Raw genomic sequence first — 27,142 nt, forward strand, 5'->3', positions numbered from 1 at the left:
TGTTAAAGCTTTTCTTTATTTCCAGCAGCTTCTGTCATTTGTATCAGTGAGTCGTGAAGTCCATGGTTCAGACTTCCACGCTCCCAATGCAGGGGGCTCGGTTAGATCCCTGGCCTGGGATATAGGGTCCCTCATGCTGCACAGTGCAGCAAAAAGAAAAAGCAAATTGATAGCCAATGTTGTCTTTGAGGATAACATTGATAAAAATTAGACAGTGAAGGATTTCCCTTGCGGTCCAGGTGTTAAGACTCCACACTTCCCATGCAGGGCATGAGGGTTCAATCCCTGCTTGGCGACCTAAGAGCCCACGTGCCATTCAGTGTGACCAAAAAATAATAATAATAAAATTGTTTGTTATTAGATACTGTGTAAGAGGATGTTCATCCATTTTATCATCTAAGCATATATAATTTAGAAGTTCTCAAATTGTATCTAATAATTTTTAGACATATCTATAAACTTTGTTCAGTTTGCTCCTCACAAGGTTTACATGTGGTCATTTATAGTCAACCTAAGAACTAGGTGTAAAATATTGTAAAATATGTAGGAATGCTATTTCTTTGTCAAGAGTATTTGAGGTCAGTCAGGAGGAAAAACTCAAAAATGGTATTTTATTCTTACGTATTAATGAATGTAAATCATATTTCAGAAACTTACTTGCATGATGAACATTTGGGGCTCCCCTGGTGGGTCAGACAGTGAAGAATCTGCCGCAGTGCAGGAGACGCAGCTTCGATTCCTGTGTTGGAAATATCCCCTAGAGAAGGGAACGGCTACCCACTCCAGTATTCTCGCCTGGAGAATTCCATGATCAGAGGAGCCTGGAGGGTTGTCATCCATGGGGTCTCAGAGTCGGACATGACTGAGCCACTAACGCTTTCACTTTATGAACATATAAACATATTTATTTTTTTTGTCATTGAGTAACTTTGATTCAGTCCTAATACTGTATGCTGTGTGTCAGCTCCCAATTCACCAAGCAGTTTGAAAGTCTTTTCCCCAAAATTCTCTCCATAGGATATTGTTCAGTTTATGAAATAGAGAAGATTATTTGCATTTTCATTATTAATTAGTGTTCTAGATTAGGGGATTTTATAACTAACTTTTTTCTTTTAGCTGAGACATGCTGTTGGTGCTAAATATTTGTCTGATAAACCTTTTTCAGGTGTATTTTGAGAGCTACAGTCATGGTTCTAGCAGCCAGTAGAATGCATCTCTCAGCCCTCCAGCAGGAGGGGACGTAAGGGCCTGAAGGCCCTGTAGCACCTGCACTTGGTCATCCCTGCCTTAACGCACAGTCTCTGCCTCTTGCCAGCCAGGGACCGAGCCTGGCAGGGAGATGACTCCTTCACTTTGGTATTAAGACTACCTGACGGTCTTGCCAGACTCCCTTAAGATTGTGTTATAGTCGCTAAGTCACTTTCACTCAACCTTCCTTCTTTTGTTTACCTGCATCAGGGCCTGGTTGCCTCCTGCCAACCCCAGCACCCCGACTCTTTTCCTCACCAGTGTTGCCCCTGGTAACTCTGTTCCATAGCTGATCCCTTCTTGGTCTAGGCGTCTGCTTCCTGGAAGATCCAGACTAACACAAGTAGCCCAGGAGTGAGAGCCAAGAAAACCGGTTAATAGGAGAATAGGAGCTGATTCATCTCTGTTCCAAAGAATGCCGAGGATGCCAGCCTGGCTGGTAAGAGGCATCCATACAGGCCCAGGTGCAAGGTTGTGGTCAGTTACTAAATATGTCACAGATGGTGTGCAGAAGAGTTGTCAAAGCAGGCCTGGATCTGTTACCCTTAGAGAGGCCTGCTTGCAAGGCTCACATATGTCCAGCAGTTTGGATTTCATGGGTGTTCCCCCATTCTCTTAATTGATAAGGATGGTTTACTCTGCCTGAAGTGTTTGTCCAGACAATGGGATTTATGTCGAACACCTGCTTTCCTTCTGGGAATCATGCATTTTCGTACATGTTAGACAGAGAGTGCCTGCTTAACTGGGCGCAATAAAAACCCTGGACTCCTATGCCCAGGCTCAGGCCAGTTTCCTTGGTGGATGCTATTTTATACATATTATACATCTTTGCTGGAGGAATTAAGTTCATGTGTGAATCCATGGCTTCCTCTAGACTTTGTTCATGTAGCTTTTCCCTTTGCTGATTTTGCTTGGTGCTCTTTCTCTGTAATAAATCATAGTTGTGAGCACAGATCTGTGCTTAGTCCTGTGGGTCCTTCTAGCAAGTTGCTTAACCTGAGGATGTTCTTAGAACCCCAGACACAGGTGGTAACTTAGGCAAATATCTCCATGGAGAAGAATTCTGTGGAAGTTCAATGAGGCAGGCATTTGATAAATGTGGAAAGAACAGTGTCTCTGAGAACAGCAGAATTGGCTGGTTACTGCTAGGTTGTGTTGCTGACCTACAGAAGGATAATGAGAAACCCCAGGCTGTTATCAAGCTGTTAATACGGAAATGACAGCCAGAGGACCTCTGGGGAGCTCACAGTTCTGTTTAATTCAGTTCAGTCGTTTAGTCATCTCTGATTGTTTGCGACCCAATGGACTATAGCAGACAAGGCTTCCCTGTCCGTCGCCAACTCCGAGTTTACTCAAACTCATGTCTATTGAGTCGGTGATGCCATCCAACCATCTCATCCTCTGTCGTCCCCTTCTTCTCCTGCCTTCAATCTTTCCCAGCATCAGAGTCTTTTCCAGTGAGTCAGTTCTTCGAATCAGGTGGCCAAAGTGGGCTACAACATCAGTCCTTCCAAGGAATATTCAGGACTGATTCCCTTTAGGATGAACTGGTTGGATCTCCTTGCTGTCCAAGGGACTCTCAAGAGCCTTCTCCAACTCCACAGTTCAAAAGCATCAATTCTTTGGCGCTCAGCTTTCTTTATAGTCCAGCTCTCACATCCATACATGACTACTGGAAAAACCATAGCTTTGACTACACAGACCTTTGTTGGCAAAGTAATGTCTCTGCTTTTTAATAAGCTAAGTTGGTCATAACTTTTCTTGGAAGGAGCAAGCATCTTTTAATTTCATGGCTGCAGTCACCATCTGCATTGATCTTGGAACACAAAAAAATAACTCTGTCACTGTTTCCACTGTTTCACCATCTATTTGCCATGAAGTGATGGGAAGTTTTAGGCCAACTTTTTCACTCTCTTTCACTTTCATTAAGAGGCTCTTTAGTTCTTCCCTTTCTGCCATAAAGGTGGTGTCATCTGCATATCTGAGGTTATTGATATTTCTCCCAGCAATCTTGATTCCAACTTGTGCTTCCTCCAGTCCAGCATTTCTCATGATGTACTCTGCAATAAGCAGGGTGACAATATACAGCTTGACGGACTCCTTTCCCAATTTGGAACCAGTCTGTTGTTCCATGTCCAGTTCTAACTATTGCTTCTTGACCTGCATACAGATTTGTTATGAGGCAGGTCAGGTGGTCTGGTATTACCATCACTTGAAGAATTTTCCACAGTTTGTTGTGATCCACACAGTCAAAGGCTTTGGCATAGTCAAAAAGCAGAAATAGATGTTTTTCTGGAACTCTCTCGCTTTTTCGATGATCCAGTGGATGTTGGCAATTTGATCTCTGGTTCATCTGCCTTTTCTAAATCCAGCTTGGACATCTGGAAGTTCACAGTTCACATACTGTTGAAGCCTGGCTTGGAAAATTTTGAGCATTACTTTACCTAACGTGTGAGATGAGTGCAATTGTGCAGTAATTTGAACATTCTTTGGCATTGCCTTTCTTGGGGATTGGAATTCATTCTGACCTTTTCTAGTCCTGTGGCCACTGCTGAGTTTTTCAGATTTGCTGGCATATTGAGTGCAGCACTTTCACAGCACCATCTTTCAGGATTTGAAATAGCTCAACTGGAATTCCATCACCTCCACTAGCTTTGTTTGTAGTGATGCTTCCTAAGGCCCACTTGACTTTGCATTCCAGGATGTCTGGCTCTAGGTGAGTGATCACACAATCATGATTATCTGGATCATGAAGATCTTTTTTGTATAGTTCTTCTGTATATTCTTGCCCCCTCTTCTTAATATCTTCTGCTTCTGTCAGGTCCATACCATTTTTGTCCTTTATTGTGCCCATCTTTGCATGAAAAGTTGCTTTGGTATCTCTAATTTTTTTGAAGAGATCTTTAGTCTTTCCCGTTCTATTGTTCTCCTCTATTTCTTTGTGTTGAATAGTGGGGAAAGCTTTCTTATCTCTCCTTGCTATTCTTTGGAACTCTGCATTTAAATGGGTATATCTTTCCTTTTCTCCTTTGCCTTTGAGTTCTCTTCTTTTCATAGCTGTTTATAAAGCCTCCTCAGACAACCATTTTGCCTTTTTGCATTTCTTTTTCTTGGGGATAGTCTTGATCCCTGCCTCCTGTAAAATGTCATGAACCTTGGTCCATCATTCTTCAGGCACTCTGTCTATCAGATCTAATCCCTTGACTCTATGTGTCATTTCCACTGTGTAGTTGTAAGGGATTTGATTTAGGTTATACCTGAATGGTCTAGTGGTTTTCCCTACTTGCTTCAATTTAAGTCTGAATTTGGCAATAAGCAGTTCATGATCTGAGCCACAGTCAGCTCACAGTCTTGTTTTTGCTGACTGTATAGAGCTTCTCTCTCTTTGGCTGCAAAGAATATAATCAATCTGATTTCGGTGTTGACCACCTGGTGATGTCCACCTGTAGAGTCTTCTCTTGTGTTGTTGGAAGAGGGTGTTTGCTATGACCAGTGAGTTCTCTTGGCAAAACTCTGTTAGCGTTTGCCCTGCTTCATTCTGTGCTCCAAGGCCAAATTTTCCCATTACTCCAGGTATTTCTTGACTTTCTACTTTTGCATTCCAGTCCCCTATAATGAAAAGGACATCTTTTTTGTGTGTTAGTTCTAGAAGGTCTTGTAGGTCTTCATAGAACCGTTCAACTTCAGCTTCTTCAGCATTACTGGTCAGGGCATAGACTTGGATTACTGTAATAGTGAATGGCTTGCCTTCAGAACGAACAGAGATCATTCTCACAAGGGGAACTCACAAGGAGGCCTTTTCTCCTGCGATGGAAGGGTTGAAACAGATGTTCAGGTCAAACATCTAATTGTTACAGTCACAGAGCTTCAGGGACTTGAATGTTCAGCCAAATTTTCTTTTGTGAAAATTCAGGGTGCTGGTAGGGAAAACCTAGAACCTTAAAACATGCCATGGGGACATCTGGATGGATGCCGGCTCTGCACTCCCTACTGCATCCTGTAGTCTTATGGAAGTAGCCCACCCTTCCTATTAAGTCACCTCAGCTTATGCTAGAAGATGCTGTGGAGGCTGCTACCCACCCTTCCTCTTCTTCCCACCCTCCTCCCCTCCCCCACCCCTCAGAGAGTAACTGCCCATCTCCTCTCTTTGCTGCCAGGTCTGTAACTAGGGTTAATTCCTGGCTGCAAATGTGCTGGGCTTGGTAAGGGGGAAAGAAGACTATATCAAAAATGTAAGATTAGCTAGCATATCCTGGCAGAAACCAAGAGAGTGCTACTGGGATTAGATTTTAAAAGTGCTTGGTCAAGGACTAAAACTGTCCATTAAGAGAAAGAATTCAAATTAGAAAAATGCAACAAAAAGTTGTTTATAAGGAACACACATAAGGAAACAGAAAGTTTAAAAGTGAAAAGATAAACTGAGTATATAGTCTCCAAAGGCAAGCTAAGATAGTTATATTTATCTTAGAATAGACTTAAAGGAACAAAAGCATTATCAGGCATGGAGAAACTATTCTTATTTTTTAGTTTAAGTATAGTTGGTTTACAATATTGTTTTAGTTTCAGGTGTACAACTGAGTGATTTAGTTAAATATATATTTTTTCTTCAGATAATTTTCTATTGTAAGTTACTATAAGATATTGAGTGAGTATAGTTCCCTCTGCTATACAGTAAATCCTTATTATCTATTTTATATATAGTAATTTGTATTTGTTAATTCCATACTCTTAATTTATCTGTCCCCCTTCCCTTTCCTCTTTGGTAATAACTAAGTTTGTTTTCTGTGTCCTTGAATCTGTTTCTGTTTTGTGTGTAGATTCGTTTGTATTATTTCTTAGATTTCACATTTACATGTTATAATTTTTTTTGTGTGACTTCACTTAGTGTGATACTCTAGTTTGATTCGTGTTGCTGCAAGTAGCAATATTTCATCCTTTTCTGTGGTGGAATGGTATCCCACTGTAGACGTGTACCACATCTTCTTAAACCATTCAGTTGTTGATGAACACTTGGGTTGTTCCCATGTCTTGGCTGTTACAAAGAGTGGTGCTATGAATATGGGAGTGCAAGTATCTTTTCAAATTAGTTTTCATAGTTTCTGGATATACGCCCAGAAGAGGGGTTGCTGGATCATATGGTAGCTCTATTTTTAGTTGTTTAAGAAACCTTCATACAGTTTTGCATAGTGGCTATACCAATTTACATTTCCACCAACAATGTAGGAGGGTTTCCTTTTCTCTATATTCCCTCCAGTGTTTATTATTTGTATACTTTCTGATGATGGCCATCCTGACTGGTGTGAAGTGATACCACATTATGGTTTTAATTTGTATATCTCTAATAATTAGCAAGGTTTAGCATCTTTCCATGTGCCTTTTGGCCATGTGTATGTCTTCTTTGGAGAACCGTCTATGTATCTTTTTTGGAGAAATGTCTGTTTAGCGTTTCTGTGCATTTTTAAATTGGGTTTGATTTTTTTTTTATATTAAGTTATTGTTTGTATCTATTTTGGATACTGATGTCAGTTGAATTGTTTGCAGATATTTTTCCCTATTCTGTATGTTGTCTTTTGTTAATGATTTCCTTTGCTATGCAAAAGCCTTTAATTTGTTTTATTTTTGCTTTTATTTCTTTTGCCTTGGAAAACTGATCTAAGAAAATACTGCTACAATTTATGTCTGAGAATGTTTTGTTATCTCCTTGGAGTTTTATGGTGTCATGGCAAACCATTTTGAGTTTATTTTTGCATGTGGTGTGAGGAAGTGTTCTAATTTCATTGATTTACATATGGCTGTCCAACTGTTCCAACAACCACTTGTTGAAGAGACTGTCTTTTACTCATTGTATTTTCTTGTTTCCTTTGTTGTAGATTAATTGACCATAGATGTGTAATTACTTCTGGGCTGTTCTTTTCCATTGATCTATATGTATATTTTTGTACCAGTACCATGCTGTTTTCATTACTGTAGCTTTGTATTACTGTCTGAAGTCTGGAAAGATTATGCCTACACTTTTGTTCTTTTTCCACACAATCATTTTGACATTTTGGGGTCATTTGTGGTTCTGTATAAATTTTACTATTATTTATTCTAGTTCTATGAGCAATGTCATGGGTGTTTTGATAAGGATCGAGTTAAATTTGTATAGTATAGTATAGCTATTTTAACAGTACTAATTCTTCTAATCCAAGAGCATGGGATATCTCCCGTTTCTTTGAATCATCTTCAGTTTCCTTTATCACTGTTTTATGGTTTTCTGCTTTTATGTCTTTTACCTCCTTGGTTAAATTTGTTCCTCTTTTTTGTATCCTTCAATTCCAATGTTGAAGTAATTCTGATCTGTATATACCAATTTAAAATAGCCTCAAATTTTATAAAATAAAAATAGAACCATAAAAATGACATAAATTCATCCCAATAGTGTAGATTGCAACAAAACTTTAAAAGAAATCAGGGGAGAAGGAAGATTTAAACAGCAAAAATAACAAGATTGTTTTAAAGTTCAAGAGGGTATTTGGTTCTAAAAGAATGACCTCTGGCCTTTAAGTAGGATGATAGATGAATAGATTGTAAGAAGGAAAATTAGATTCACAGTATGTGAAACAGACAGCTAAAACTTAGATTCTGTGCGTTGGAAAGGTAAAATCTGAAGTTTGATAAAATGCCAGCAGGGGGCAGAAGATTCCAAATGGGAATATTCTACTTCCACCTATTGTTAGAGCTGGAAGGCTTTATGAGGATTATCAAATAAAATACTGTTTATTATGAGAATGAACATACTGAGCACTTGGAAAGATATTACTTTCTGAAGTCATACAGATAGTATAAGTGTCAAAAGCAGGACTCAAATCCCTGTCTTGATTCATCTTTAATAGGCCATAAAAGGAAATACAGATGAAATTATCAATTTTTCAGTCTTGCTCTCCCGACAGTTATTTTTATTAAATGGTTCAAGGATTAATGGAACCTGTGATTGATTCTATGTTGATTTTTTAAAATGATGGTTGGAAAAAAATGATTGAGCTGGATTTGAGTTTCAATAGAAATACTTTTTTTTTTATTTGAATGACTGTTGAATGCAGGAACCCACTAAAGTTATAAGTAGATTTCTAAATCCTTAAGACTGTAGCATTCTCCCTCCCCTCCACAGAAATAATCTCTGCGTGTGCTTATGGTCCCCGTATTCTTCAGTAAGTAGTGTTTGTGACATTCAAGGAAGGAGGCTTTGTCACCAGGTGCCTTTCTGTTCTCATCCTCACCATAGTTGAGGGGATTTTTACCTCTGCCTACAGCTGTAAAAAGTAGATTATCAGCTTCTGAAAGCAGAAAACAAATTGAACAACAACAACTAAAAAAAACAACCTGGTTTTTCAGGGGCAAAAGACAATGTGCTGGGCATACTAACCATGAAAAAGAGAGTGCTAAAGGCAAATGTACGATGTAAGAAATAAGGGAGAAATAGCCATAAAAACAGAGGGAACTAGAAGGATAATGAAAGACTGTTTGGTCAATTCCATATGAATACATTTGGCAACTTTTCTAAAGGAGTATAATTTACCAAAACTGAAGTTTTAAAATCTAAATAGATATCCATAGGAGAAGAAATAGAAAAAAAAATCATCAGATTGCTACCAACCCCAACAAATTATCCCAATATATGGTTTGAAGGGGCAATACTACTAAACCTTTAAAGGGCAGATAATTCTAATGCCTAGCAAGAGAAGAACCTATAAAGAAAAGAAAACTTCTAAATTACTTTTGTCTAGCTAAAAAAAAACAGGAGAAAGATTGACACACACAAAAAATGAAAGGGCTATCTTGAAAAAAGTATTAATGCAAAAATTCTGAGTAAAATATTATCACTGTGATTTCAGCAGCACTTTGATAGACTCATACACCATGACCACATGTGTTAGGGCATCAAATAAATCATTTGGCTGAGTCTAGAGAGGGATCCTAGGGAAGAAAATCATTTGCTTCTAATTCCATAGATGCTGAAAAGGCACTGGTCAAAATTCAACACCCATTCTTGGTGTGGGGGAAAATGGAACATAGCATAACAACATACAGCCCAACATAATCTATGCCCCAAAACGCAAAAACTATGCGTCATGCTTAGTAGGGAGATATGTTTTCTTGTTACTGTTATTATTTTAGTCACTAAGTCATGTCCGATTCTTTTGTGACCCCATGGACTATAGCCCTCCAGGCTCGTCTGTCCTTGGGATTTTCTGGTCAAGAATACCGGAGCAGGTTGCCATTTCCTTCTTCAGGGGATCTTCCCCACCCAGGGATCAGACCCATGTCTCGTGCATTGGCAGGCGGATTCTTTACCACTGAGCCACCTGGGAAGGACCATAAATAAAGGAGGTTGCACCAGCACTATCTGCATGCATTATGGTCACATTTCCAAAAAACTAAGTCAACAAAAACTACTAGAAATAAGGAATTTAGTAAAGGAGTGATATATAAACAAATAGATCTGGACAAAAAATTAATTCCATATTAAAATATATGTCTGTAACTGCTAATACCAACGTAGTGCTTGTCATGGGGCAAGGCACAGTTCTAAAGGTTTTACATGTATTAACTCATAATATTCACTACACTCCATGAGGTATACGCTGTTAGGATTTCCATTTAGAAATAAGGAAATGGAATCAGAGAGATGTAGAATAATTTTTTTTTTTTTGGTCATACAACTAGAACAGAATTATGCTTTTTTCCACAAGGGCTGTATTGATTCTTGATATGTAAAAGGAGGGATTTGGGACCATTTGCAGTGACGACAACAAAAAATACCTAAGCGTAAATTGAAACCAAAAATGTGAAGAACTTATATGAAAACTATTTAAAATGCCCTTGCATCAGTTCAGTCGCTCAGTTGTGCCTGACTCTTTGTGACCTCATAGACTGCAGCACGCCAGGCTTCCCTGTTCATCACCAACTCCTAGAGCTTCCTCAAACGCATGTCCATTGAGTCAGTGATGCCATCCAACCATCTCATCCTCTGTTGTCCCCTTCTGCTGCCTTCAATCTTTCCCAGCATCAGGGTCTTTTCCAGTGAGTCAGTTCTTCGAATCAGGTGGCCAAAGTCGGCTACATCATCAGTCCTTCCAGTGAATATTCAGGACTGATTCCCTTTAGGATGAACTGGTTGGATCTCCTTGCTGTCCAATGGACTCTGAAGCGTCTTCTCCTACACCACAGTTCAAAAGCATCAGTTCTTTGGCACTCAGCTTTCTTTATAGTCCAACTCTCACATCCATACATGACTACTGGAAAAACCATAGCTTTGATTAGATGGACCTTTGATGGCAAAGTAATGTCTGCTTTTTAATATGCTATCTGGGTTGATCATAGCTTTTCTTGCAAGGAGCAAGTGTCTTTTAATTTCATGGCTGTAGTCACCATCTTCAGTGATCTTGGAGCCCAAAAAAATAGTCTCCCACTGTTTCCATTGTTTCCCCATCTATTTGCCATCAATGATGGTATGGATGCTATGATCTTTGTTTTTTGAATGTTGAGTTTTAAGCCAGCTTTTTCACTGTCCTCTTTCACCTTCATTAAGAGGCTCCTTAGTTCCTCTTTGCTTTCTGCCATAAGGATGGTGGTATCTGCATATCTGAGGTTGTTGATATTTCTCCTAGCAGTCTTGATTCCAGTTTGTGCTTCATCCATCCTCGCATTTTTCATGATGTTCTCTGCATATAAGTTAAATAAAGTGGGGTGACAATATACAGCCTTGATGTACTCCTTTCCCAATTTGGAACTAGTCCATTGTTCCATGTCCAGTTCTAACTGTTGCTTCTTGACCTGCATACAGATTTCTCAGGAGGCATGTAAGGTGGTCAGGGGAAGGATTTTCCACGGTTTGTTGTGATCCACACAGTCATAGGCTTTGGCATAGTCAATAAAGCAGAAGTAGATGTTTTTCTGGAACTCTCTTGCTTTTTCAGTGATCCATCCAATGTTGGCATTTTTATCTCTGGTTCCTCTGCCTTTTCTAAATCCTGCTTAAACATCTGGCAGTTCTTTGTTCATGTACTGTTGAAGCCTCGCTTGGAGAATTTTGAGCATTACTTTGCTAGTGTGTGAGATGAGTGCAATTGTGCGGTAATTTGAACATTTTTTTGGCATTGCCTTTCTTTGGGATTGGAATGAAAACTGACCTTTTCCAGTCCTGTGGCCATTGCTGGGTTTCTCATGTTTGCTGGCATATTGAATGCAGCACTTTAATAGCATCATCTTTTAGGATTTGAAATTGATCAACTGGAATTCATCACCTCCACTAGTTCATAGTGATGCTTCCTAAGGCCCACTTGACTTCGCATTCCAGGATGTCTGGCTCTAGGTGAGTGATCACATCATGGTTATCTGGGTCATTAAAATCTTTTTAAAATGCCCTTAAAGAATGTAAAAGAAGACTTGAAACAGTGGAAAGGGCTATTATAGAAAATAAAAATTTCACTGGAAAAAAGAATCAGTGGGAGATAAGGCACATGAAAATTCTAGGCTTAGGTCATTGTTTACTAGAAGGACTTGGGATATTAAGGAAGAATCCTTTCACACTTGTGAGAGATTTGAACACATTTATAGGTCAAAAGGAAGATATCAGTTCGGAAACAGAAATTAAAGATGAAGGAAATGGAAATACTTGAAGCAAAATCTGAAATGAGGGAGAAATTGGTGCGTGAAGGTTTCAAACATTTTTTCCATCAACACAGGAGGGAAGGACTGGAGTAGATGCAGCTTTTCGTGGGGAGAGGATGGACAGGGAGTTGTCGGATCTGATTTTAATGACTTGCCTAGATGAAAGATGTGGCAAGGTCTCTAGAGGGAGATTGTGCGGAGTGGCAGAAAGAGATGAGGAAAGAAGTAACCCAAGATGTGTAAAGGGGTAAGGAGTAATGAGCCTGAGGTGGTTGGGGTTTTCTTGAGAGGCTCCATGTGGGCAGTTATGCCTTGTTCTCCTGCTGCTCTGATGGAGATGGGAAGGCGGCATCCTGAAGGGGACTTCTGTCGTTGGGGCCTTAAGGTCAGTCCTGGAAAGACCATGGAGTGAAGATGCTCAGACAAAATAGTTTAAGTGATGGATGGGGAAGAAAAGAAAACCAAAAAAGTTTAACAACCAGAGGAAAATGGTGGGATCTAGGTATTAAATTGGAGAAGGCAATGGAACCCCACTCCAGTACTCTTGTCTGGAAAATCCCATGGACTGGGAGGAGCCTGGTGGGCTGCCATCCATGGGGTCACGAAGATTTAGACACGACTGAGCGACTTTACTTTCACTTTTCACTTTCATGCATTGGAGAAGGAAATGGCAACCCACTCCAGTGTTCTTGCCTGGAGAATCCCAGGGACAGGGAAGCCTGGTGGGCTGCCGTCTGTGGGGTCGCACAGAGTCAGACATGACTGAAGTGACTTAGCCTCAGGCATTAAATAAATTTTAAATCTCTTCTTGAGATCAGTGAATCCATATGGAAGCTAAGGATGAAAGCTAAGGAATCAGAGAACAGATTTTGTGCAGAGATAGAATTATTAAGATCTCAGAGCTGGAGTTCTTGCTGATAACAAGTCTGGACATATAGGGAGGTGGTTTGAATGAACTGCAGGTTTCTAGTTGTTGTTAGTTGTTAAGTCGCTCAGTCGTGTCCGACTCTTTGCGACCCCACGGACTGTAGCCCACCAGGCTCCTCTGTCCATGGGATTCTCCAGGCAAGAGTACTGGAGTGGGTTGCCATTTCCTTCTCCAGGGGATCTGTCTGACCCAGGGATCGAACCCAGGTCTCCCACATTGCAGGCAGATGCTTTAACCTCTGAGCCACCAGGGAAACCTCTAGAAGGTTTCTAGAGTAGACGTCAAAAAAATCATAAAAGTTAACATGTTGACACTGAACTTTTCCACATGATTATAGAGAAAGATTGGAGAAAACCTGAGCTAGGTGATGTCCTCAGTGAATGGGGGAAATGGCTTGGAAGATATTAGGTGACACATGGAGAAGACTAACTGGCTGAGTCATAAGGGAAGAGAGTTTTGCATGGGGCTGAAGGAGAGAGTGGATGGGGAAGTGGGAATCAGGAGGAAGGTGTATATTGCACAATTTTTGAAAAGTTCAATCCAAAAGTTAAAAACCGGTGCAAGGTGGCTGGTACTTCTGGTATTAGAGTTGCCAGATCTGACAGATACAAATTATAGGACATGAATAACTTTTTAGTATAAATCTGTCCCATTGCATAGAACATACTTAAACTAAAAAATTACTTATCTGAAATTCAGACTTAACGGGGTATCCTTTATTTTATCTGGCAGTCCTACCTGGTGTACCTGACAAATTCCCAAACCCCTCAGAAAGACATTATCACAGAGTTTTCAGCAGGAGGAAAAATCCCAGCTGAAGATGACCTGCAGACAGAAGACTGGAACCACACAGACACAAAGCATCACAAACAAGAGTCGGTAGAAATGAAGACCAGACAGAGCCTCCGGAAGTTCTTCGGTCACTGAGCAGATCCTTCTTGAAAACTGTCCTGAGTGCTGGGAATATATGTGGGGGACAAAAGAGGCAAAAGTCATTTCCTTCCTGGGATGTGATCTAGTGGGAGAGTCAAATAATAAGCAAGAAAATAAACTTGTGCTGGATTAGACAGTGACACACATCAAGGAGAAAAGTGAAGCAGGAAAGGAGATAGAAAACGTGTTAGCGGAGCCATGTGCAGTTTTCTGACAGGGAGAGGGAGATGTTAAGGGGCTTTTGCTGGAGTACAAGACTCGATGGGGCTGAGAGAACAAACTGCAGCGGCCCAGGGGAAGAGGTTTCCAGGAAGAGACGAGCAAGTGCAGAATATGTCCCTAGCATGGGTAGGTGACAGCCAGGGGCTCCGTGTTGCTGGCGTGGGGTGAACAAGGTGGGGGATGAAGTCAGACAGGTGACAGCCCGGTGGGGGGTGTCCTGTCCAACGCAGTAGTCACATCTGGCTGTCTACATTTAAATAAGTGAAAAGTCAACAAGATTAAAACAATTTTTCTTCAGTCACAGCCACATGTGACTGGTGGTTACCCTATGGAGCAACTCACAGAATATTTCCATTCTTGCAAAAGTTTTACTGGGCAGTGTTGACGGAGGCTTACAAATCATTACACAGACTTTGTGGCTCTTATTCTCAATGAGATGAAGATGACAGAAAAAAAGAATGTAAAATGAGTAGGTTTCACATGATTAATAAAAGAAGGAATCAAAGCCATAGAAAATACCAAGACAGTGTAGAAAAGGGAAGACTTGAAAAAGAATCAGTAGACCCTCCAGAAATTTTTTTTGACATTAAAACCTCAATGATTAAATAGCAGATAGCAAAACTGGAAATTAGTAGACTGGAGTATAATATGTTATCTTATACAGTGCTTCATGTGGGTCAGACAGTGCTCTGAAAGCTTCATTTAATACAATAGCTATAGGTAGGGGGAGAGTATATTTTTTCCCCAGGTAACAAGCAAGGAAACAGGTGCAGAGAAGTTCTGGTTCCTTGCCCACGATGCATTCAACCACTATGCTATACTGTCTTTCAGGAATTTACTTGGAATGCAGCAAGAACGATAAAGAGAAAATGAGAGGGAAAAAGACACATGATGGAATGAGAAGACCCAGTGAGCATCCACATGAATCCCAAGAGTGAATAAAGAAAACAGCAGAGGCAAGTAGTATTGGAAAAGGGAGGCTGAGACTTTTTCATAGTTCATAAAGATGAATCCTAAGATTCTGGAAGCACAAGTCCCAAGTAAATACAAATGAATTTATAGCAACCCCAAGTGGTAATAGGGCCGGGTGGCTCAGAGGTTAAAGCATCTGCCTGCAACACAGGAGACCTGGGTTCGATCCCTGGGTCGGGAAGACCCCATGGAGAAGGAAATGGCAACCCACTCCAGTACTCTTGCCTGGAGAATCCCATGGACAGAGGAGCCTGGTGGGCTATAGTCCATGGGGTCACAAAGAGTCAGACATGACTGAGTGACTTCACTCACTCAGTCCAAGTGGTAAAATTGCAAAATACCAAAAGCAGAGTGGAAATCCTTAAAACCTCTAGGGGAATTTATTCCCAGAACAGGGAGAGGCTGGGTGACAGACCCATAGTTGGAGGTGAAAGATCGGTGGCGGGCCATGAACACAGCAGTGTGGCTTTGAGAAGGGCACTTCTAGGTGACTGGATGGGCTGAGTATGGGGCAGAGACCGCTGGGAGGACTTATTCAGCCCTGGCTCCTCATTAGTGGGACTCAGCCTCTCCCAGGTCCTGGTAAGCGCCCAAGCTTGTGCTTTCTCTCAAGGAAGTACAGGGTGAGCGTGGCTCTCAGAACCTTAATAAATAGTTGGTGCATAAACAGATGCAAGAAGCATTTTGAGAATAATGAGGCCAAGCTGGTGGCTACACTTGGATTGCTAAACTGATGTATTTATGAAAGGCCTTGTGGTGATGTTTCTGTGAAAGGTTATTCATGGTGATAAATATGATTTCAGTTTCTGCTAAGAACCTAAAGCAGTGCAAAACAAACAAGAGAAATCTCTAGCATCCTTTCTAGATGTTTTCTAGGCTGATTATAAATATGAGTTAGTGCACATGTAAATCATAGTAATAGAAGCCAGAGTAGCGTCAGCAACCTCTGTGGATGGCATAGTCTTGTCTGTCTGAGCAGAGATCTTTCTGCCACAATTGTAAGAAGTGACAGACTGCAATCTTTGCCTTCCAGTAGGATTTGATAACATAGAAAAAAACAGACAGTTGCCTTATCACAGGTGCTAATGTTGCAAAACGGAAAAGAAAAAGCCTAGTATTTTCCTGCTCTTATCCTGTAGCTTAGGCTTGGCTGTGTTGGGTGTATCAGACAGACTTTTCCACTCACCATCCTGGGCTACACAGTGAGGCCATCCTGAGGAAGTGGTGTTCCAAAACAAAGTCCTGTCCTCGCTCTTTCTGTCATGATTGCATCATGTATACGGGAAAGAAATGGGATAGATGGACACTGCTCCACTATAGAGAAGTCTGGTTTTTTGGACTAGTATTTTAATGTTAAAAATACATACAGCCCAAATGTCACAGTTCTTATCTCTAAGCCTTGGAGGAAGGCACACTCACATCGTTTTTATGCATGAGGAAACTGAGGCTCAGGGTTAGGTAATGACAAATTGGATATACAGATGGATCATGGGCAGACCATAAATAAAACCAGAACTCTGGCTGGCAGCCTACAGCAATAAGCATAGGAAACCAACTCATTATCCATAGTAGCAGGTAGAGAGGCCAGCCTGCTGTAAGTCAGGCTTGTAGGAAGTTGGACCACTACTTCTGGAAGCAATGCAGGAAGCCAAATTAAAATGCCTGAAACAACTGACCCCAGATCACTAGGACTTTATTAACAACTGACAGCTTCCCTAATTTCTGTCCCTATTTCCAGCTTAGGACCAACCAGTGGAAGCCACGAATGCTCTTCCCATTGTACCACGTGCCCTTTTATGGGAGCAGAGCCTCCCGTGCCTTCAGTAGGCCAGCAAGCAGGACACCTATGAGAGACGGGTATGTAATTGGTTTGGCATAGTTTATTACAATTAGTCTGCATAGAAAACCATGTAAACTCACAAGGTAAATGGTTTGTCCTCCACAGTAACCACAGATAATCTGCTGTGACCTCCAGCACCTCAGTATCACAGAAAGTGTCATACAACTAGCATTACACATTTTTAGGGAAAGAATTTTTTGGTCCACATTTTCTATTAAAACAAAAACACACACTTTCCTCTTTGACAAAAGAGGTTAAATTCGCACACCGCCCCCCACACTCCCGCCCACAGTGAACTTACAAAGCAAACTCAGATAAAACCACTGGACAGTGAGGTACAGCTGAAGTCAGGGCCAATCTGGAATTATAGACACCTACTTGAGGGAAAATTTTTTTCTTACAAAATTAGCTGTTTCCAGCCATCTCAGTAGAAAAAGCTCTATGTAGATTTGGCTTCAGTCACTTTTAATAACACACTTCAAATAACTTTTTTGTGTTTCAAATAGTACAATGTGCTGTTTCCGACGAAAGTCATGAAGAGTGTGGGCGTCTGACCTCAGCAGTATTTTTCATCTGAGGTACAAAGGCATCTGACACAGTAATTTAGAGTAATTGCTGTGCCCCCTTCACTCTGTTGAGAGAGCAGTTTTGGTTGCTCTAAGTCTCAGCAGTTGGCTTTGCAGACAGTTTGAAAAGGCAGATTTGCATGTGAAAGTGAGTTATCTGCCAGGTCTGAGGTGAGCAGGAAGCAAAGTGTCAGGAAGGCCAGCTGCTCAGAGGGCCAGGTTCCGCAGGCTGAGGGAAGTGAGGTCCCCAGCAGGCCACAGACCTGGTCCTTGCACACCTTGACAGGCCACTGCACATCCCCACCTGAAGTGGGGTCTCAGGAACGGGCAGCTGCTGAGGTGCCAGTATTTTGTTTGTTCTTGTTAATCTGCAGTGGTAATTGCAAACAACCACCCCGGTGTGCTTGCAGGCTTCAAGTAATTTCATTCCTACCAGGAGAAGAATGTTAACAATGCTTTTAGTTTTCCATATCAAAGGAAAGGAAATGAGCCATAATAACAACAAGATTAAGTTTAAACAGACCTGCTGCTAACACAGTATCAGATAAAATATATTTAAAAAGTGAGCATACTATTATATGTTTTTGCAACAGCTGCATTCTCCCACTTAACCTCCCTGCAGAAAGAAAATCTGCTAAAGCAAACTTAAGTTACTTTAATTCTTGTTAAATACAACTCTGTACAGATTGCACATTTTACACCGAAGCAGCTCAGGATCACAGTTAGAGAAATGAAAACGCCATCTGAAAAATGTTCATTTTTCTAGCCCACAAAACCCAACAGACGCTGGCCCTCAGGGTCAGAACAAAACCAGCTGCACAATTCTGTAAACAGTGTGGACGGGGGGCTCTCCGACTCCCCCGCAGGATCCTGGTCCACTGCGCACACACGCACGCGCACACACCACACTCGCACGCACACTCTCCCGAGCGCATCGGCTTCCAGGGCGGCGCGCGGCCCGGCGCTCAGTACCGCAGCAGCAGTGTCGTTCACAGTGTGGGTGTTCACAGAAGAGCGGTCACGGCCGTCGGGTTGAGGGGTCTGAGGCAGTCTCGGGGGGCCAAGTAGGCAGCGCTGCTCGCGGGGCTGACCTGGGGCTTCTGACAGTCGGGAGGGGCGCGCCCCGCGGCTGAGCCCTTGGGCTGGTCGTAGCCCGGCTCCGCGGGCGCGGGGCTCGGCGGCCGCTGGTAGCCGGCGGCTGGGGAGAAGGCACCGGAGGAGAGGGAGTGCTTGTGCGCCGGCCGGGGCCCCGGCACGCGGTAGCCGCTCCGCGCCGAGAAGGTGTGCGCGCGGGCCAGGTGCCGCTCCACGATGGGCGTGGCGTACTCGGGCTCGGCGTGGGTCAAGGGCAGTGCGTACTCGTGGCGGCCGGCCGGCAGGGGGCAGTCGTAGTGGCCGCCAGCCTCGGTACCCGGCCCCGCAGCGTCCGCCTCGGTGTCCATCGGCCGGAAGGTGGAGCCCTTCCTGGTGACCGTCCCGGTGCCAATCATGAGAGGCTGCTGGTAATCTGAAACCCAAAGAGCAGACTCTTGGTACCCGGCTGTCTGCAGAGGGGGTGCTCTGCCCGGTGCCTGACGTGTACCAGGCGGAAGAGAAAGGCAGGGATGTAAACAGCACAGATACCACGCCTCGAGAGGTGGAGATGACCTCTAACCACACCTAGAGGTATGAGGGAACTCTTAAGAACTCATGGAGCTCTTAAACTGGCTCTTGAAAGCCCAGATTTCGGAGTTGATAATACTGTCAGGAAAGGGGAAAGTGAGTGAACAACCTGTTAAACAACCATGAACAGGGTGGTGTGACCAGAGTAGGGGAGATGTGGAGAAATTTAATAGAAAGCCAAGACCAGAGTAATAGGTCGGGAGTTCATGACAACGGTAATGGTGATCATGGGCTTCCCAGGTGGCGCTGGTGGTAAAGAACCTGCCTGCCAATGCAGGAGACCTAAGAGACGCGGGTTCGATCCCTGGGTCAGGAAGATCCCCTGGAGAAGCGAGTGGCTACACACTCCAGTATTGCCTGGAGAATCCCATGGACAGAGGAGCCTGGCTACAGTCCGTGAGGTGAGAAGGAGCACACAACTGGGTGACCAGACAGCAACAGTGATAATCATAAAGCTCACGTTTACGGAGTCCTTTCTTGGCGCCAGGCGCTATTCTATAACATTTAGATATCAACTAGCTAAATCCTCTGGAAAAACGTGTTATGAGGTAGTTTCCTCATAGTACTTTTACAAATGGAAAACTGAAGCAGAGAGAAATTTAAATAATTTTTCCAGGATCACATGGGTAGCAACCAGTGGGGCCAGAATGCAAACACATGTCCCAAGTGCGAGTTGTTACCTATACCCTAGATCATGGAGGGCAGTGAGTGCCCTGCCAGGAAGTTTGGTTTAATTGTGTAGAAGCATAAGTGACTGGCAGAGAGGTAACCCTGGAAGGAGACAGAAGAGGGAAAGATAAAACTAAAAAGCAGAGAAATGAAACAAAAATGTCATAAATTAGGGGACTAGCAGCAGCTTTGGAAAGACCACACTTTGGGGACAGGTTTCAGAAGAATAGGGCTTCCCTTATAGCTCAGTTGGTAAAGAATCTGCCTGCAATGCAGCAAAGCTGGGTTCAATTCCTGGGTCAGGAAGATCCTCTGGAGAAGGAAATGGCAGCCTGCTCCTATATCCTCGCCTGAAGAATCCCATGGACAGAGGAGCCTGGCAGGCTACAGTCCATAGGGTCACAAGAGTCAGACATGACTTAGCGACTAAACCACTACCATCAGAAGAACTGGTCACCAACAGTGTAAGTAAGGTAAGAGGAAAGAGGATGCTTCCCAGCTGTTAAGCCCTGAAAAATGGGGTGCACAGATGGAAGCCACCTACAAAAGGAGTTCCTGGAGCATATGGGTTAGAAAATGACTGTTGTGGGACTTCCCTGGTGGTCCAGAGGTTAAGACTCTGCATTTCCAATGCAGGGGTTCAATCCCTGGTAAGAGATAAGATCCCACATGCCACAGGGCATGGCCAAAATGTTTTTAACAAATTAAAACAATTTTTTCAATTTCTTTTTAAAACTTCACTTACTATTTATACTGTATTTTACAAAACTATTGGTCCTTGATGGACTAGACATTTTGAAAAACCAAACAATAGATCCTTCTTCATAAATCCAGTGACTCCACAATGGCTTGTCAAAACCCTAAGGCCATTCTAACAGACTGCTTCATCTCCTCCTTCCTCTTTCTTCAGGGCAGGAGCTATGCTGAATTCATCTTTCTAGTCCCTCTTTCCTAGTGCCTTAATCAAAACCTTAGTAACAAAAATAGATTAAGTAAGGGCTTCCAGATTTCAGTGGTACTTGAGGACCATCGCTCTGGGTGTCATTAGAGGCCCTGCAGGTGTAAGAGTCTAGGCTAAATGGGGCTTTGGGAAAATAGTTCAGTGTTAGTTTGTGACTCTCTACAGAGTACAGAGAGAAAATGTCACACATTAGTGATTTACTAGATCCTGTCTAAACAGAAGATTTTAGTCGCACTTCTCTTCCTGGCCTCCCCTCCCCCATAAGCAGCACCTCATAGCACGGTCACAGACTTGGTACCTACCTGCTAGGTCACTGGTGATGAGATCCAACTTTTGTGTCATCTCCTTTTCATTATCGTAGCTGATGGTAAACTCGGCTGACTGATGCCTGGCAAAGGGATACTTGATCTGCTTCCAACAGTCTGGAATAAAGATAACATGAAACAACTATCTCGGGAGTATAACACAGCTACTCCACAACAGGTTCCTCCTGAGGTCAGCCGTCAGGCTGCCTTTGGCCAGCTGCCTGTGACACATGCACAGCCACACTCTCCAGGTGTGTGGTGGGAACAGCCTGCTGAGGTTGTTACAACAGCCGCACACACCACCCAAACCACGCTTCCCGCTGTGCCTGTAAGGCGCACTTGTGTACCCAGCAGCCCCCAGATTATCCCGTTTAAGACCACCTAGGCATGAACTTCCCTAATATGAGCTGACAGGGTATTTGTGACCTTGAAGAGTCCACACAGCGGGTGGCTCAGAGCCTCTGAGGGTGGCACCCTACGGTGGCCTTGAGATTCTCAGGGGTCCTGCCTGCTGGCCCCTCTCTGGACCACAGCTGACTTACTGCAGGGCATCCCGAGTCCTAAGGAGTCTCTGAAACCTGCCAGTCCTTCCCCTGATTTCCCGGAATGAGAAACACAAGGCTCAAGGGGTGCTATCTTCTTGGTGACAGGCAGTGTGGTGACCCAAACTCCAGTTGCCAAAAAAATAATTTTGACAAATGATGGGATGATGTTGAACAAAGGTAAAAGTAAACTGGCTATGAAGATTCTGAATTAAGAGATAGGATACAATATATTCTTTCCTGTTAGATTTGCTAACTTAAAGCTATTAAATCTTATTTCTTTAACCATATAAGTGTGGGTTTTCATGTCCTCAAAGACAGAATAAAACTGTAATAGTTTTTTCAACCAACCTGTTTTCTGAGCCTTAGATGACCCATAAGGATTTCCTTTCTTCTTCTTCCTATTAAAACAAAAAAATCCCACTGAAAAGATTTCTAAATGATAAGTACTGCTCATGAAATAATACTTGATACTTTCTCCCTCTCTCCAACTTGTTTTAAAAATATAAGTTAACATTTTCGAAGAAGTGATGCTGCTTTCTACACATGAACATATGAAGAGCAGTAAACTTTTGTGATTGTTGACATAATTAGAATAAAAATGTTTTTAAATGTGAAGTCACATACTTTCTAAGGACTGCAAAGATTCCCACTCCAGCAGCCAGCACGAAGAAGAGCACCAGTGGAATAACAATAGTTGTGATGTTTAATCCTGAAAAGGGGAAAAGCCACCACATTACAACAGAAATGAAGAGGGACCAAATTCCATGATCTAAAACTGAACACTGATTTGAAAAGTCCTCACTGGTTTAACATATGGGGAAAAAGAACACATGCTAGACATGTAATGATACTGGAAAGCAAAAAGAGAGGACTCAGAATCCCAGCTAAAGTTTAGGAAAATAAAATTGATCTTTTTTTTCCCCCCTAAAGGCACTTTCCAATGTTCCTTGGGATTAACATTTACTGAGTTTGTTGCCTGGGTCATATTAGACTAAAAATCAAAATGGTTGGGGAGGTTTATAGCTGGCCTTATTCAGGCAGGTAGATGATGTAAGCACAGTGCAGAACTCTCAGTGTGGCTCAGGTAAGCATTTCCCCGACAGGAGGGCAGGTTTGGACCTGTAGGGAACAGAAGCCCGGGGAACCAGACCCTTGGAACTGTGGACTGAAAGGACATGCAGGCCAACATCAGACCATGTCTTCTCACAACTGTCTGTTTTAAGGAAGAAGGTCGCTTTAACAGCCATGGAAGACCCCAGGCTTGTAGAAACTATGAAAACTAAAAGAGAAATGTTTCTTCTTAACCCTTCTTTTTTCTTTGTTCCCTGGGAAGAAAATAAAGGGATGATCAGGAGTGGAAATGTGTAGTTCATGAAACGGAGGACAAGGAAGTTAGAAGGGAACAATATTTATGTAACTAACAGTGGTGTTATTTATAGGAGTGGGAATTTGGGAAAAATCTAACAGTTCAAACATCCAGTAACGGGGGAATGGTTAACTAGATGGTATGTCCATATGAAGAAATACTATAAAGATATCAGTAACTGTGTTTTTCAACTATTTAATTGCATTGGAAAATGCTCATAATACAATGTCAGATGAAAAATACATGCTACAGAACAAAATATGTGGTATGCTGCCATTTTGTTTTGAAGTTACAAAAATAAATATAATTGGATACACAGTGGAATATGGTGACCATGGATTCTGATTTATGGATGATTTTTATTTTCTTATATATATACATATATCTCAAATCTTCCACATTGTATAAAATTAATATACAAATGATTTTACATTCTGAAAAAAAAAATTATTTTTAATGTTTATTATTAGTTGTCAGTGTGCCTCAGAGAACTTTCTCTAATATACTTTTTTATGGTTGTTAGAGTATTCCATGGCGTGTATGTGCTATTGGTTTTTTTTTTCCTACAGAAGATTTACGCAGTGTTTGAAGGGCACATGCTTTTGTTTCTACTGTTTCTACTCAAAACATCCCAATGAAAAGTGTGGATACATACTATCTTATGCATATGCAGATACTTCTGAACCATCTGCTTCTAGACACTTATATGACAGAGGAAAAAAGAATGTTGTTGAAGCTACTGTACTATGGGCTGGAATATCAGCTATGTTCCTTAAGAAACCACAGAACAATCCCTGCCATACCTTTGGGCATTTCTTCAGCGGGGATGGGTTTTGAGATTGTCTCATCTTCTCCTTTCGTTGAACCGACAGTATCCACACTTGTTTTGTGCCACACCAGTGAGTCATTATCTGAGTGAGAAGAGATGTTGGAGAAACCACACTGGTAACAGCAGTTTGTGAAAGGAGGGGACCCGAATTCAGTAACTCCTTCACTCACCCTGAGTCCTGCTTGGTGCAATCTGGCAGCCAAGGAGCTCCACTTTCAAAGCTATCCTCTGGTGCCATGTCTGGGGGATGACGCGCACATATCTGGCCACAATGGGAGGGATGAAATTGTTCCGCACAGGGTCCCGAAAATTAGAGTTGCCCTGAAACACCTGTAGGAACAAAGTAACTTTTACCTGAAGATTCTATTAGTTTCTAGGTCTTGATCAACCCACTCATACCTGGTGATATGAAATCAAAGCCAGGATTCTATGTCCGTTGCATTTGTATAGACATGCCTGATATTGAAGATGCAAGGCTTTGCACATAAAGGCTAAGTAACTGGACGTGGTGCTTTGCATCTGTTTTCTGGAAATACACTAATGAAAATATCCGGAGGCCTGCTCTCTGACTCAGTTCCTCCCTCCAGAGTGTCTCTTACCTTTTCTTCATTATTCACAATTCCTTTATAGGTCTTCCACTTGGAGTTGTTGTTTCTGAAGCTCATTACAAAACTCTTTACATAGAAGTTGAAATTTGACTGTGTGGATCCTGTGGTCCTAATTCCTTGTAAGAAAATATTATTTATGGGTTAGTTTTAAAAATATGTTATATATAACTTGCATTATTATTTTCAGGTTTCTTTTCCTTTCCTCCCCTCCCCCACCTGAAATTTCAAATCATTTTTCAGGACTGCTTTTCTCATCTGCATTTAGAAACCTGGTGACAGATGAGTTTTCACACTGACAACATGCCCTAAAAAGGTTTCCGCAAAGAGATACCGTAACTCTTATCCACACATCCATCTGTATACCCTCCACACAGGTTCTTCTCACAGAGACAAGGTGAAGATTTGTTACTTTTAAACAAGACATGATACTTTGAGATGGGGACACTCATGCAAATTCAAAACAATTTCAATGGCAAGTCATCTTGTTTCATGAAATTGCACTTGTGTCCATACCTGTTATTTTCTTTTTCTCTCCCAAATCTATCCTTAGCCACTCTCGCTGTTTGTGGTTCTTGCTCCTGTCCCCTGAAGCCCACGACGGGCCTTGGTCCTGAAGGCGAGCTTGGCCAGGAGACCAGCGGACCTGATCTCCAGTCTCATTGATCCACTCCCAAGAAGAAGAAGCTCTGATTTGTCTGTCAGGTTCCAAACTCAAGGATCTGCTGCAGCCTAGGATAAAGGGCAGGAAAAGATTTCAGATATGGACACAAAATGAAAACAAAAAAGCAAAACAAACACCCCATTTCACCTAGAATGATTCAGTTGATTTACTTCCAGTCTGATACTGAATCAACTGTTTAACTACTAGTTTTTAATGATCCAGAGTTCCATTTGACTTGTTGGTACTTTGGCGTCTTGAAATTGTTGCTGTTTTTTTAACAGAATTTATATCCCCTAAAAGTGATATCGCTTTGTCCCCACTGTAGATTTTCCATTCTATCCTTCTAAATTCACCCTAATTTGAATGAAGCGCAAGGTGTCTTAAAAGCTTAATGATGAGGATCTTCTCGGTTGATTAGAAGGGGAACTTCATGCTCTGTACCCTTGAAAAGCAGGTACACCAGGTGCTCAAAGATCAGTTCATCATACCCAACATCACCCCTGGGCGCTTAACTATAGCAATGTCCAAGACAATGCAAGGGTAGCAGGTAAAGGCCAGTCCTCTTCCTGGGCAGACAAGTTTACAGTGTTCTCCTCAAATATTTTGTATGAGGGAGACTATTTCCCCAGAATAAATTCCATGATGGAGGGGCTATAAAAAAGCCTTTATACTATATATTCATTTTCAATAACTTGATCACAAATACAAATTGTATTTACTCAAAAGCTTTTCGTGTTAAAAATTGACAAAGGAATTTATCTTAAATGTCGTTATGAATTTTCATTCTTTTTGGCAAAAGTTTGAGAGATTATAAAGAAAAATATTTTCTTCCTAGTGCTAACTGGGTTTATTCGCAGATGTATTTTTAAGTCACAGCATATTGGTGCTACATAGCCTGAGGGGAAAGAAAAATAATCCTTTAAAACTATTTCATCTGAGGGGTATGAAAGAATAGACTACCCCTGAAGATTTTTAAATTATCAAATTCTTAAGGAAAGCATGATCCTTACCATTGGAGGTAAACAGAAATCGCTTGTCTGACAGGGAACCGCTGAAATAATAAACACAAAGATGAGGAGGTGAGTTGCTTCACTGGATCTTAATGACTGGTACAGCGCTACCGCATGGGGCTCAGAGCCTTCCCCCACCTCACGTGGTCCTCAGAGCACCGGCAAGGCCACTCTTCCCTCGGTCACTGGTATTTCACAGACCAAGAAACTCAGGCCATTTGAAGGTAAGCAACTTCCCTGAACTCACTTAGGTGACAAGTGGCCAGGACTCTGGAGGCACTGCTTGTGAATCAAAATTCTGTGCTCTTCCATCACGCCACGCTGTACTGGGACGGAATGTACACATATACGGTCTCCAGAACACCCTGAAACCCCAGTTAATGAGTCTGTGGTGACGGAGGCAGAAAGGATGCCTGCCCTAAACATGCTCTTTGCTTCGGCAGGCACCCCCACGCGCCCCACTCACGATCAGCCGTCAAGGACCACTGAGACATGAAGACGCCCGCTCACTTTGAGGATGGGCATGTTATCTGCTGCCTTCACTACAGACTTCACTCCTTCCCTGAGTGGCCCTGTGTCAGCCTGAGGGCCTCCTCGGCCTGGTCTCTCTCTCCAGTCACACTCCGGCCTCCTGCAGCAAAGACTCCCAGCCGTGAAGCAGTTCCGGCCTCTGGATAACAAGGTGCAGCTGGAGAGAACTCAGAGCGCCTCACTGACAGGTCCTGACCCGGGCCCCCATGGCTGCTGGACAGTCCTGCCCAGCTGGCCTGGACCCTCGGGGCCCCCCAGTTCTACAACTTGTATCACTCTCCTGGCGAACTTATCAAATCAGCCTTGCTCTGCAGTTGTCTCCTGCAGAGAAGAGGTTCCTAAGGCATCACATTTATCTTTTTGTAAACCCCTCATCAACTCAATGCTGTGACAGTACAGAGAATGAATAGAAAACTTGAAATTTTCAAGATTCATCTTATATGCATCATACTTTATGTATTGGATACTAGAGGTAAACAAAAAAGGTAGACATCACTGTCATGTTCAATTATTTTACAATCTCAGTACTGCTTACAGTTTTAAATGTTTTGACTCAATTACTATGGCAATAATGGACAAAGAGTACTGAAATGTGAAATCCACAGAGAATCCCAAAATAGTCTGGACAAGACT

General features: G+C 42.2%; 1 protein-coding gene across 2 annotated transcripts in view; it reads right to left on the minus strand.

Moving 5' to 3' along the window:
- Nucleotides 1-16,816: 16,816 nt before the first annotated feature.
- DCBLD1 (discoidin, CUB and LCCL domain containing 1) overlaps nucleotides 16,817-27,142 on the minus strand; it is a 72,458-nt gene continuing 62,132 nt past the window's right edge. The window contains exons 7-15 of one of the 2 annotated variants that reach the window (XM_061132059.1): nucleotides 25,979-26,019; nucleotides 24,821-25,036; nucleotides 24,299-24,423; nucleotides 23,870-24,029; nucleotides 23,674-23,781; nucleotides 22,129-22,213; nucleotides 21,853-21,902; nucleotides 20,957-21,076; nucleotides 16,817-18,869 (exon numbers count right to left, since the gene is read on the minus strand). In XM_061132059.1, coding sequence (XP_060988042.1) covers nucleotides 18,367-18,869; nucleotides 20,957-21,076; nucleotides 21,853-21,902; nucleotides 22,129-22,213; nucleotides 23,674-23,781; nucleotides 23,870-24,029; nucleotides 24,299-24,423; nucleotides 24,821-25,036; nucleotides 25,979-26,019 — 1,408 coding nt within the window. In that variant the 3' untranslated portion in view covers nucleotides 16,817-18,366. Of the gene's footprint in view, nucleotides 18,870-20,956; nucleotides 21,077-21,852; nucleotides 21,903-22,128; nucleotides 22,214-23,673; nucleotides 23,782-23,869; nucleotides 24,030-24,298; nucleotides 24,424-24,820; nucleotides 25,037-25,978; nucleotides 26,020-27,142 lie in introns of those variants that run through there. The other variant, XM_061132060.1, reaches the window with a different exon arrangement.

Source organism: Dama dama, chromosome 28, assembly GCF_033118175.1.
Source record: "Dama dama isolate Ldn47 chromosome 28, ASM3311817v1, whole genome shotgun sequence".
Taxonomy (NCBI): domain Eukaryota; kingdom Metazoa; phylum Chordata; class Mammalia; order Artiodactyla; family Cervidae; genus Dama; species Dama dama.